Here is a 13536-nt window from a genome sequence, read left to right on the forward strand (position 1 = left end):
TTCTTTTCCTTTGAGCAGGTAAGACATGACCTGATATTACCACATAATGTATTAAAATTTCACTTATTTTTCTTTTTGCATTCACACAGTGTTCTGTTTTAAAGGTTCTTTTTTGGGCTTTTTATGCCTTTAATGATAGGACAGCTGAAGATAGACAGGGGGCAGAGTCACCTGCTTGTGTGTAACTGATCATTTTGAGGCTTTGGAAACTGATTCAACTGTATTTTTACTCTGTCTTGTCTCTGAATAAGTTTGTCCTGCCTCAGTTTCATAAAAAAATCAAAAAACACTTCACAAAGTTGTTCCCACAGCAAAGTATTGGTACGCCTGAACACTTCTTCCCCCGCCACTGATCTGGCTCCACGACATTCCCAAAGAAAGAAAGAAAGAAAGAAAGAAAGAAAGAAAAAACCACTGCAACGGAAAAAAAAATGAGATTAATCAAGGAGCAAGACATCTAAACAGGACGCTGAGGAACACGGGCACAATATACAAGTTTTTGAGCATTGCTCCTTTTTCTTTTCCTTTGAGCAGGTAAGACACGACCTGATATTACCACATAATGTATTCAAATTATTTTTCTTTTTGCATTCACACAGTGTTCTGTTTTAAAGGTTCTTTTTTGGGCTTTTTATGCCTTTAATAATATTTTTACTCTGTCTTGTCTCTGAATAAGTTTGTCCTGCCTCAGTTTCATAAATAAATGAAAACACTTCACAAAGTTGTTCCCACAGCAAAGTATTGCTACGACAACACCAAGCTATTTAGGGGGGCTTCAAATTGAACGTTATTTATCGTGAGGGAAACTGTCATGTAGCAATTGGAGAACAAAATAGCAACATACCACAGTGTCAGACACACAACGCTGCAGTTTAACCAGTCTGACTTGTAAGGTGATGCCCAGTCTGTAGTCACCTCCAGACTCAGGCTCAGGTTTCAGATGTCATGCAGTAGTTCAAACAGATAGGTGGCACACACTTTGAGTACCAACCTGCAGCCTTGCCACCTTAGCTTTTCTTCTCAGCTGGAGGTGGTGGAGCAGGGAAGAGTATCTTATTTACCTAAAGAGGGCAGCATTGCAGCCACAGTCACACATGGCTGAAGTCCTCAAATGTTTCAATGAATACATTTGGGTTAGTATTACTATGCACTGTGCGTTTAAATGAAATTTCCTGCATTTCTAAACACCTTATTTCTTGTATTTTTATTTATCTTTTGAGTCATTAAACCTACAGGACTATATTTGCTCCTAAAAACAAAACCGCAAACTGCACAGACAGCTGCTGTATTTGTCTCTGTTCTCTTTGTAGGTTTGATTCATCAGTACTAATAATGCTAGAGGCTAACGGATCTCATCGCATCTGCAAAGTTTTGCCAGTAATAATAGGTGAGAGTAATGAGTAATGTGCAAAATTCTTGCACACTTTTAGTCAAAGTTAAATTAAACTTAAATAATCTACATCTGGTGTGTCATGTCATTTGTGACTGTAAAAATGTATTTTGTCTGTCTTCCCTCAGTATTTTTTATAGTAAATTTCTGCATCATGCTCTTGGCTCATTTGGGAGTTGGTAAGTGACCAATTTACTTACTGCATCAGGAGAACAACTTTTGGAATATCAGACAGACAGAACTGTCTATTTCAATCACCAGCATTAAAAATTGAGGTGAAGTGATACTCGTCTTTGTCCATGTGTTCAACAGGAATTACGATTTACATACCCGACTCTCTGAATCGGCCCGTCATCCTCATTTGTATGATGGTAGTGTTGGGAGGCACCTTACTGCTGTATGTCGACATTTGCAACTGCGTGATCAACTTCATCCTCTTTTTCATCTTGACCATCGTTTGTAAGGAAATGCATGTCACTGTGCACTGACAACACCGTGTAGCGATTAACAGAGCTTTAAGACTCCATTAAAATGTTGAACAGGTTCAGCTGTGAGTTGAGTTAAAACCATACCTACAAGTATATTTTAAATGGTTTATTACCATAAAACAACAAGTGATACAAGGCAACAGCACAGTGTCTAATTACAGCCTAGAGTGTAAAGTTGGCCCATATTATAAATAAAGTTTAACTTATTTGTTATGATTGCTAAAATTTGGAAATTGCTCATTTCACTTGCTTTTTGGTGGCTGTTATTCTTTGAATACAAAAAAGTTAAAATTATTGCCTTCTTTAGTTTTTCATTGTGGAATGGTGGTTGGAGATCTACCAACCCAGAACTATATTTTGATGTATTAGGGACATAGTAGGAGCTTCCTGCACTGTAAAAACTTCATGTTTTGGTTTAATGACCTGCATATTTACTGTATCAATGTGTCAAACACAGTGTGGTCTGTCAAACCCAGCTACAGTGTCTGAAAAATTAAGAAACTCTTAAATTAAGAAACTGAGATGATTAGATGTGCAACTTATGTCTGTAGAGATTCACGATTGCATGTTTTGTTAGGTTGAACTATAAAACATACATTCTAGGTAAATAATGGATCATATAAGTGAAGTGATTGCCCATAGTCAGAATCTCAGGCCTCAGCATGCTAGTAGTATCAGCTGCATTAAATGTCTTGAAATCTCTGGTTCATCCATCATTAGTAAAAAGCCCAAATCTGTATTTATTGATGTGAAAACAATGTACATTTCTCTTCTTTTTTTTTTTTCCAGGTAATGCACTCAGCTTTGCAATTTACGTGCCCATGTTCTGCAAGTATGCAGGAGAAGAATACTGCAACCAGACACTCCGCCAGTTTGCCTTTGGAATCACCATCTTCACATATTTTGTATTACTCACCGTCTTTTGGGGCTTGTGTTATGAGAAACTGCCTGAGGATGATACAGAATATTCCGTGGACGTATAAATAAACTCGGATTGATTATAAAGACAACACACCTGCACACTAGATCACAATCAGGGTTTTCATGTTTGTCTGATATACATTTTAATTTAATATTGAGTTTTTAAGGTTAATCCATGTATACATGTATACATGCTTTATTTATTTATATTTACCAATTGAGGTTTTATTCTTTGCGGTTTTGATCAAATGTAATGTTACTTTATGTTTTTGTATGAACTGTGCCCATGTGTACATGCTTTTGCATTCAATTCATATATTCTAGTAAGGACCACTGAGGCACATTGAGTTTATTCTTGTAGTTTAACACATAAATTCTCTGTTTACTCTTTTGAAACAACTTTTCATGGCAACATGTTGTAAATGTAAATGTAAATATATATATATAATATGACATCACTGATCAGTGCTTTGGTTAATATGAGCTTATAGCTTTAGGAAGGTTGTTACCCTGTACAGTATGTTGACTTTTCCCATCAACACATAGTTATAGACAAGAAACAAGTAAAAACACAAAAATTACTTCCAATAGCAACCCGCCAAAAAATGTGTGATTTATAACATTAATGAAAATAGTTGTTTGTTTCTTTTTAGGGAGAACCCAGCCTTCTCTTCATGCACTGTAATAATATTAGCAAGCCACTAGATGCCCCCGTAATGCCTCTACATGAACCTCATAACAACATGACAAACAAATATAAACTTTTGTTCAGTTATTTTTGGTGTGTTACTTTCTCAAACAAATTTGACCTCTTGTCTCTTGCTATACTAATTTCAATGTAGCAACGTTAATAGTATGACCCATCAAATTTATATTGATACCACTTGGAACCAATGTGTTAACACATTATCTTACTCATTCTAGCAGTGGTGGCTAATGTTAACTGCTGAAAGCAAACTGAAATATAAGACTGATGGACTCGACTGGTTTGCCCTGTGGACCACCAACTTGACCTACAGTATGTGCTATTAGGTTGGTGGATTTAATTATATCAAATACAATAACACTCGTCTAGGTTTCATGTGCATCTCATCTACATGATCAAAATACAAGAAAGCACATAATAAAATCACCAGTACCACATTGTTTATTGATCTTTTATCACAGAAATATTATAATTTACATACAAAATACAAAACATAATACTTAATGTTGTATGTTTTCTCTTTTAAAATTATATTTCAAGGTATTGTATTACGTAAAAAAATGATGTTTGGAGTATAATATTTTAACACTTTATGTAAAGTTACATGTATTCAGAGAGATAGTCAGGGCTCTCAATCTGATTGGTGAGCTGAGCTGTGATGTCAGCACTGTTTGCGTGCGAGGTTCGCCAGCGCTTTGGCATGGATTGGCTTATAGAGGAGCGTGAAGCTGGATGGGCTGAGAAGGCCGTTGCCCTGTGCGTCGACTTTTCCCATCAGTACGTAGTTCTGGCCTGTAGAGAGAGAGACAGATTAAAAAAAAACAATAATTAATACCCCAAGTAACCAATTCTGACCACCATAAGCTGGGTTCTGCTCAAGTGTGTGTATATTATATCTATATCTATATATATGTAATGTTATATATATATATATATATATATATACACACACACATATACATACACACACTCACACTGTAATATAGTGGTAAATAAAGAATCACATCATCTGCATACACTGAGAGTTTGTGCTCTTCCTAGCCTTGTATTTTGTAGTTATCACTTTGAAAAGAGTTTAAAAGCAAAAATAAATAAGAATAACAAAATACTGAATACTAGAAAAATAATAAAGAAGTTAAAGACTTTTGATATTTGGTGTATAGTATATTGATATTTAATAGAGCACCTTTTATTTATATTCGCCCCTTTAATTTGTAACAAGCCTATTTCTTTCTTAGTTAATTTTACATACCTTAAATATAAAAGGCCAAAATATGTTAATGTGAACATTTGTTGTGTGGTCATAACATGGTGTTCATTATATTGTATTTAATTCTTCTTCGCCAGAATTGTCTAAGAAACAAAACCTTTCTGATCAGAGTTTAACACTAAAGATGATATTCTGTAGTTTACTTGCAAGAATTACATAATTAATTTGTGATCAACATTTAGTCGATATACTGCATGGTGTGAAGCTCAGTCTTTAGTTTCTTTACCTTCTTTATCTGGCTCTCATAAGACGAAAAAAGTGACCAAGCATTTGATGGCAACTCACAGTACTTGACAACAGATGCAATGGACACATTTCGGTAGGTACAAATGTTGTATGTGGGTGAGCGGAGACCAGTTGTACTGTACCTTTGGTTATCCCGGGGCATCTCTTGCAGGTGGAGGTCAGTACGGCCGACATGATGGGTCCTGATTTGGTGATGTTGAGGCGTCCTGTCTTATAGGCCTTGATTAGAGACACCTCAAGTGTCGCTGAGCCCCTTGTACCAGCGGTGACAGATGTAACCCTACCCGTAATCACTGAAAGAGAAAAAAACATAGTCAAACTTCTGAAGAATTCATTCTCAATGTTATCGAGAAGTTATATTATAGCTGTGAAATACTAAAGAGATGGAGGGAAAGTTTGATTGACTAGAGGGCAGCTGATGTGGCTCACCGAAGTCATTCGGGCAGAAGCTGGATTGAAGGGTTCCTGTCCTCTTACAGGCTTGTGTACACAGTGGGTTCAGTGGTAAAGCTAAAAGGAAAACAAACATGATAAACATTAATTTGCTTCTCGATCCAAGTATGCACGTACATGAAAACGCGTTCATCTTGAAATGTGTTAATTCCACTCACGTTTCTTGCTCACAACAGGTTTCTTTGTCACTGTCTTGCTTACTCCAGGTTTGGGTGTCACTTTAGGCTTAATCTTTGGTTTGGCTGTTGGTTTAACTCCGCTCTTAGAGGTTGGCTTCACTGGTTTGACACCAGGTTTTAAGGTGGGCTTGGTCTTCAGCAGAGGCTTACGTGTGGGTTTAGCCTTGATGCTTGGTTTGAGCGTTGGCTTAATAATCTTAGGTTTGGGTGTAGGCTTAGCTCCAGGTTTAGGCTTTTTCACAGGTGCTTTAGGTGTGGGCTTTGCTGGTTTGGCTTTAGCTGGTTTGACTGTAGGCTTGATAGGCTTGCGTGGTGGAGGTTTCAACGGTATCTTCACCAGTGGTTTTTTAGCTGGTTTGGGGGTGGGTTTAGGCTTGACACCAGGTCGAGGTTTAGGGGTTGGTTTGGTGGGTTTCACCACTGCTTTTTGTGGTGCTGAGGTGGTCTGAGGTCCATAGATGAAGTCTCCACCGGCAGTGGGTGTCCGAGACCCACGGGGCACACTGTTGTAGTGGGCCATGAAGCCATCTGAGGTCACACTGAGGTCTGAGACAAACTGAACAAGGAGCTCGTTCCCATTTGTCACAATAATTCTATGTAAAGGATGAAGGAAGCAGAACAGAGCTTAGCTGCAAACTATGTTTTGGAAAAGCAACTTTTAGTTATGTTTACCACTAATTCATAATTAGCAATCTCACCCTGGTGCCTTGTCTCCGCAGAATCTCCCAATCCGCCGTGAGTTATCCCTCTCCCCCCCGTTAAACAACGCCACATAGTCGTAACGACAGTACGTGTCAGGCTCCAAGTCCAGCTTCACGAACTTCACCTCGATCACCTGGGGGGAAGAGGTGGCAATGAACACACAAACATGCCAACACAAACTATGAAATTAATGCCGGGGATTGAATGATGTGAGCTGATTTATTCCTCAGTGCAGTGCGGACATAGGTAGTGGTGGTGGTGAAGGAGAAGGGCCAGACTTTTGAAATACAGAAAGGCATTTACTCTCTCCCTCACTCTCGCTTCCTTCCCTCTTGCCTTACGTTCAATCCCTTGGCACACATGAACACACCTTCAGGCCCTCAATGAGGTCTTTCATTTGAATGTCGTCACAAGGCTGCTGTCAAACACACACACACACACACACATGCTACATTAGAGACCTGAGGTAGAGCATTTTCTTGTGATGGGCCCCTTCACTAGTATTTTCATTCCTCCTTCTCCTCCTGGATCAACTCGCCTTATTCAACTGTACTGTATTAATACATGACATTAGTGAACTGAAAATGTATTTGAATACTCCTCACTTGTTGTGTATAATATAATATTGTGGATATTTTTCCACTTGTCTAAATAGGATAAAAAATTCTGGACATATTTATGGTCTCTAAGCATTTCCCGTTTCAGCAGTTGACTGATATTTGACAGCTGTATTTCCAGCAGATACACTTGCAACTTACATGGTGCTCTGATGTACAAATCGGACCTTTTTCCAACAAGCCAGCACACTGTTTGCACGTCGCTTTACAACATTTAATATTTGGGAGAACCCAGCGGGCTGTTAAGTTTGTATTCCACTAGAAATGTGCAAGCCAGACCAGCTTGCACACCCAGTACCCAGACCAGGTACTTTTAAGAGTTTAGCCTAGAAAGATAGTAATTTAAGATGTTTGTGCCTTTGCAACATTCAGCATTGGACCCATCACAGCTGGTAACTAACCTAGGAAGATAGTGACGTCTGTATGTATCTGACTTGTCCAGTGTTCCTGTTATTTTAACACATGCTGAGTCATTGGCAGCTCAGTAATTGTGTTTATCTAAAACCTAAAAGGAGGTGGTCTGGCTCTTTTTCAAGGGTCTAGATTTGGGGATGGCAAACAACCAGTTGGTGCCAAAATTTCACCTGGAGAATACTAATGTAAAGATGTCAAGTCAGGGATTTATAGACTTCTGAGATGTCACTCTGTAACGTAGTTACACTCAGTTTTGTCTTAATTGGTTCCATGTCTCATTACTAATTCTCCTGTCATTTCAGATCACACCTTTCTTCCATGCAATCAGCTCATTTCCCTCACCTGGTTTTCCCCGCCCATCTCCTCACCTGCAGTCCATTTGCTCATTAGCCCCTCAGTTTATATATACTAGTCCATTTCCACTTGATCCCTGCCAGATTATCTTGTGTAGTTTTTGCCAAGCTCGCCAGTAATTCCAGTTTTTGACTTCTCGTTTTGCCTGTCTTGGACTTCAGATACCTGCCTGCCCCTTGTCGGATTTGTTTGCCTGTTTGATCTCCTTGTTTTGACCCTGCCTGTTCCTTGAGTAAATTGATCTTCCCTTAAACGAGTCGTGCTTTTGGGTTCTCCTTGCCAGTACCAGCAAACATGACACACTATGAGTTTAAAAGTATCCATGACTAGAAAGAAATATAAAGTGCTATACAATCGGCTTACATTGCTTGGTTCTACGGAGATGTGCCAGGAGCAGCTGATGCCTGCAGGGTAATTAGAGTTGGGCCAGTTGGGCGTCTTGACAGAACCCTGAGATTTGGTCAGCCGTCCTCCACAGAACTGGTTCTCTGTGGGAATAGAAAAATGCATCTACGCCATGCTTTTTCAAATAAGTGAAGGATATTTTTGGTCCTGTGTTACTGTATTTGAAAGTAGAGTTTTCCTCTGGCAATCTTGAATAGTTTGAGTTATTTTCATCAGACAATAAAAAAGAACACCAGCCCAGACAAGCACAAACTGTTTTCCTGGTCTATGTGTTTATATGCACGTCCACACCTTCCATGTGTGGCTTCCCTGCATTAAAGGAAGCCAGAAAGCCTCTTCCTCCGGTGGCTTCATCTGACACCATCTCCAACATCATCATGTTGGAGGTAGAGATGAGGGCGCCGGGCCGGAACGTCCCGCAGAACCGACCCAGCTTCTGCACCAAGCGGGAGTGACCGCTGTAGACGTCCAGGTAGTCGTAGCGACAGGTGGCGTCAGCCTCCATGTCAAAGAGGCGGAACGACAGCATGACCACATGACCCTCTGGGACCTGGAGGGGGCAACAGGTAGTGCATTGAGAAAAGACGACTGTAGAAGATGTGTAAACATGTAAACTCACGTAAAGAACTATGATTCAATATTACTGATACTATCTTGCAAGATATCTTTATACAACGACCTACAGTTTGTTGAAGCCGGACTCTTGTTTGACGGGTACTTTTAAGAGTTTCTGTGTTACCACAGTTTATGCTCAACAATGACTCGGCACTTTCAGGCCACAGGCACATTTGATGGGAAATGCATTTTTCTAATTTTATTTTCATTTGACCTAAAACTTCCCAGGGTCAACTTTGCCTGTTTCAACCATATTGTTAGTAAATGCCACTTTTTCTTTTCTTTTTTCACATCACATCCCCTTTTAAAATAACAACAGCCATTTCCCTTTGGCACAAGAAGACCCTAAAGCTGCTCAAGACGGGAAATAGGAGATTTTTATAAATAAAATGTAACCGAACACCAATTGGCAAATGTTTTAGTTGCAAAACAGATTTCAGGATGCTCCAATAAAGGGAAGAAACCCTGAGAATTGGAACTGTTCAAATCAAAAAGTTGAGCTTTTTACAAATCAAAAACTGAACTTATTATGAGTTCAGTGTTCTTGCTCAATTTAATATACTCAAGGACACAGCCCTGGTCTGATATGACCAGTAGCTAATGGTGGCTGACAGTAGCAAACATTTCATATGAGTGCTGCTGCTTGTGTACCTAACAATATTAATGTAGTTTTCTGACTTATGAATAACTTATGAAAGAGTATTCTCTACATCTGCTACTCTTACACTATGTTTTAGCATTCACCATCCTGTATTTGACACCTCTTGGCACCCGTGGTCACTGCTTAGCAAAAATTACATTGGACAACAGACGTTGTTCAAACTGAAGACAGCCTGCCCGCACTGTTGTTTGCAAGTGATCCGACTAGATTTGTTTTTCTGACTTTGCCAGTCGATCTGTGTACACTGGTGACGTGACTTTCCAATGCTGGAGCAGCTTTGTCTGCACAGAAGTCTCAATTTACTTCAGCATTTGCCTGTTGTTCACTTTGTTGTCCTTCTATATCGCTCTGCTGGTAGCAAGTCCAGCCACTTTGATGCACTTTGTGTCACTCTGGATTTGACTTTGTTATTGTGCACCACGTTGCCTCAGCGTCCCGACTGAGACGCATCTGAAGAAATCCGATTGGGAGTCTTGGCAAGATGCGATTACCATCGGCATTTGGATTGCAGTCTGAACTAGGCTGCATCCTTCACTTTCTATAACTGGCACTCAATAGTTTCCTCTGTAGGGAGCAGTAAATTGAGATTTCAGACTCTAATAATGAATTATCATCAAAGAGCTGGGAACAAGGGAGGCAGGAAGATGTCTGTACACCACCAAACCAAAATTATCCCTCTGTAGGTTTACCACGGATATGCCAGGGCATCAAGCGCCCTTTCATTTGCATTGCAAATTAATTACAGACATTTGATGCTACATTTGATAGCCACATTAAGTTTGGAATTAAAAATGACTCACAGTAATGTACCAGATGCATTTACTGTTGGGTTTGTAGGGACTGGGGAATCCTTCACTGGCCACGATGCCAGAGTCTGTGACCAGGTGGCCTCCACAGTGGAAGACGGGCCTGAAAAAGTAACACACACACACACAACCACCGATCAACTGCAGTTTAACATTAAAATTGACTTTCTGCGCTGGAAGAAAATGGAGCTATACTGAGAGTATTGATGCGAGAGCTCCTGCACACACACACACTTTAACATATGCACTAAAAACCCACAGTGGCACAGTCTGTCTCTGTTCTGAGTTTGGGGAGGTCCCCAATGAGTTCTCCTGGTTTGTGTTTTTTCATAAAACTTGGTCAAACCAAACCAGAAAGACTGTCAACATACAGTATATGCGCTGTGAGCTCTCTCCACGCACTGACTGTACCACAAGAAAGTTGTCGGTAGACGTAACACATACTTTAGTTTTAGCAGACAGGCACTTTGAAAACGCTGCTGCGCAACAGCCCCGGCTCACACATGGAGTTTGGTGACACACACCCACTCTTTCACACTCAGATAAACACAGATCAAAGCAGGGCGAGCCTCGACTTTTCATTTTGCAGCACTCGCCGGGTCCCAGACTTGTTAATTTAGATGTTGGCTGCTCTGGCATCTGGTCAGTTTGTTTCCTCTTTTCAAACTTGACTCTGTGGCTCAAGTTTTGTTGTTTCTTGGGGAGGAAAAGTCAAAATTTTGACATTTTGAGGACTGTTTTTGTGACCATCAATCCTTTTTCGTTCTTCAGGCATGCGTTGGGTGTCTACTCCAGAACTATAAGGCCACATTTGGCCAACAAATCCCAGTGGTGGTGGCGTCCCTCCCTTCTGACCCTCTGGAGCTGAACTGCCCACAGGCATTTGTTTGTCTCTCATGTTCAATTTACACCCTCTGTGCGTTGAAGTAGCTGCAGAAGTGCGCACGTCAAGTTCAAAAATGAAAATTCTCAACATTTACTGACAGAAAAACGTCGACTCAAAAACATCAGATATGTCGGACAGGCTCCTGTACATTTGCCCAGTTGAATCACTCCATCAATTACGGCATTCTGTCATTTTCTGTGTTTACGGGAGGCCAACCACATCTTAACATTGCAACCCTCTATTTCTGCTGCACTTTTACGTAATCATAATACTGCTACCAGGAGAGGGGGAAAAAACACACAGTCGTGAATCTGGACTGATGTGGGTTTTAAAAGGGCATGCCACATGTGCACATGCAGGATGTAGAAAAGAAAACAGATGCACAAGAGGGACTTTGATAGACGCGCATACCTGAAGTTTGATATATCTGAAATTGCTCTTAAACAGCTTACCTTGTGTAGTTGGTCTGACTCTGAGCCTCAGTCCATCCCAGTGTCAGAATGACAAGAAGACACACTGTCCACACCCTGTCCTCCATCCTGCTGTCCTCGGAGATTAGTCAAGACGGGAGAGGAGAAGAAGAGGCAGGAGGAAGGAGGGGGGGAATCAGAGTAGAGAGGCGTGGAGAGACGCAAGGTTCAAAAAGGGAGGAGAGAGAGGGAGAGAGAGAGAGAGGAGGGAAGGGATGGGTGAGGAGGAGGCGTGTCGTGGAGAAGAAAGGAAAAGGTGAATGGGTGTGATGTTTAGAGGACAGAAGGCTGTTTGACACAGGTTAACAGGGAAAACAACTTTAATTTCACTGTTTGCTGACCGACGGCCAAAAGCAATGTATGTACAGCTCCGAGTACAGTGTGCTTATGTTCCAGCTCTGTGTTGTTGTTATGTAACAAGGAGAGTGGTGGAATATATGGAAAATGTATGTTTCTGCAGGTGTGCATGTGCTGATGCACAGAGTGCCACTGTTGCACGTTCGTATAATGACCTCTTCACCTCACCACCAGCTACAGGCCATCTAAATTTGGCAATGTTGGTCCAAACAGAAGAGCAATCAATCAATTCATGCTCCCCAGAGGATCAATCTTAAAGACTTTGTTGATCCTCTGATTTTTTTTTTTCCTGTAGCACCACCACCAGCAGACTAAAGCTTTCACTTATCCTGTGAAATGTCTGCCAGATGAAATGGAATAATATTTTGTACAGGTGCAGTCTGACAGGTAGTCATGGTCCTCAGAGGATGAATCGTACTGTGTGTTCAGACCAAGTGGCAACCTCTGTGGTGTGAAGTGAAGATTATGTGCAATCGCCAAAAACTGCAGTTCCACAAACGGCCACTTGAGGCTGGCTACCGAACGAATCAGTCTGCACGAGTCCCCATATTTAAATGCCCAACTTCACAGCAGAAATAAACCTGGTACAAAAAAGGGAGCACCCATATTAAGCTCACCTGTTTAAATTATATAAAGGCTTAAAGTTGGTAGTTGAATTTGTGCAAATGACAATACAGTGGGGGAAGTTTTGCACTGAACACACCTTGACTTTGGTGATGCTCTAACACCATCGTGAGGCATACACCTGTGATTTTTAAATTTCAACAACTATTGGATGGATCGCCATGAATTTGTTACATTTATCGTTATCACTTTAAAGCAACATTGTGTAACTTTATCATAAAATAACAGAACAATCATTTTGATGCTGCACTGACTCATGGTCAGGTGATTGCTAAATTTGTGTAAAAAGTATGTAACGCCACCAACTATTTCACAGATTTTCGTTGAAACCGGATCATTTTTTTTTTTTTTTAAGATTATTTTTTTGGCCTTTAATGATAGTACAGCTGAAGATAGACAGGAAGCAGGGGGCAGAGAGAGGAGGAGTGACACGCAGTAAATTAGCTGTCCGATGCGGGATTCGAACCGGGGCCAGCTGCAGCGAGGACTATAGCCTCCACACACGGGGCGGCCGCTTAACCCACTACGCTACCGACTGCCCCGAAACTGGATCATATTTTAAGGAGAAGAGAAAAAGTGTTTGCGAATGTTGACTGGGAGCAGGTGTCGTGCTAGAACTGGAGCTGGGCAAGCGGGGCGATGGCGCCGGCCTCAGCAGCCTCTGTGGAAACAATAATAGAGGTGAAAAGACAGAGGGGCACATCGATGGGGGAAAAGTTCAAATGAGAGTGACCGCACATAAACACTAAAGCAACCTACCTGGGCAGACATGCGCAATTTACTGCAAGTGAAGGATTCAATTCCTTTCCACTGAATTCATGGTGGTGTAAAATAAGTAGTTGATGAAGGAGTTCAGTTAAAATGTAGGAAAGAATGAAAAATACATTATGTTCAAACCAAAGCAGTACTCACTCATAAAAGTGTATATATATAGAAGACTTACAAATGCTGAATTCTAGAGCAAGAACTACT

At 40.7% G+C, this 13536-nt stretch overlaps 1 protein-coding gene across 2 annotated transcripts; it reads right to left on the reverse strand.

The window, feature by feature from the left end:
* Nucleotides 1-4024: 4024 nt before the first annotated feature.
* On the reverse strand, nucleotides 4025-11696 carry pcolceb (procollagen C-endopeptidase enhancer b). 2 transcript variants are annotated; one of them, XM_019253427.2, is made up of 9 exons: nucleotides 11566-11696; nucleotides 10222-10330; nucleotides 8437-8695; nucleotides 8104-8228; nucleotides 6352-6488; nucleotides 5633-6246; nucleotides 5451-5531; nucleotides 5144-5314; nucleotides 4025-4297 (listed from the first exon to the last, which is right to left on the reverse strand). In XM_019253427.2, the coding sequence occupies exons 1-9, from the start codon at nucleotides 11649-11651 to the stop codon at nucleotides 4167-4169; spliced, it is 1713 nt and encodes a 570-aa protein (XP_019108972.1). In that variant the 5' UTR covers nucleotides 11652-11696; the 3' UTR covers nucleotides 4025-4166. The 2 variants fall into 2 exon arrangements, with proteins under 2 accessions (XP_019108972.1, XP_027143514.1); XM_027287713.1 differs by lacking the exons at nucleotides 10222-10330; nucleotides 11566-11696 and adding an exon at nucleotides 8829-9155.
* Nucleotides 11697-13536: the final 1840 nt, after the last annotated feature.

This window comes from Larimichthys crocea, chromosome XIV, assembly GCF_000972845.2.
Source record: "Larimichthys crocea isolate SSNF chromosome XIV, L_crocea_2.0, whole genome shotgun sequence".
NCBI classification, from domain to species: domain Eukaryota; kingdom Metazoa; phylum Chordata; class Actinopteri; family Sciaenidae; genus Larimichthys; species Larimichthys crocea.

What these genes read in the sequence shown, in the direction of transcription:
- pcolceb (XM_019253427.2), bottom strand. Translation starts at nt 11,651, where the DNA reads ATGGAGGACAGGGTGTGGACAGTGTGTCTTCTTGTCATTCTGACACTG. An exon ending in AATGCATCTGGTACATTACT is followed by an intron (nt 8,696 to 10,221) that starts GTGAGTCATTTT and finishes TGCCCCCTCCAG; the next exon opens with GTCCCAGAGGGTCATGTGGT. An exon ending in ACCTGTTGTGAGCAAGAAAC is followed by an intron (nt 5,532 to 5,632) that starts GTGAGTGGAATT and finishes TTTTCCTTTTAG; the next exon opens with CTTTACCACTGAACCCACTG.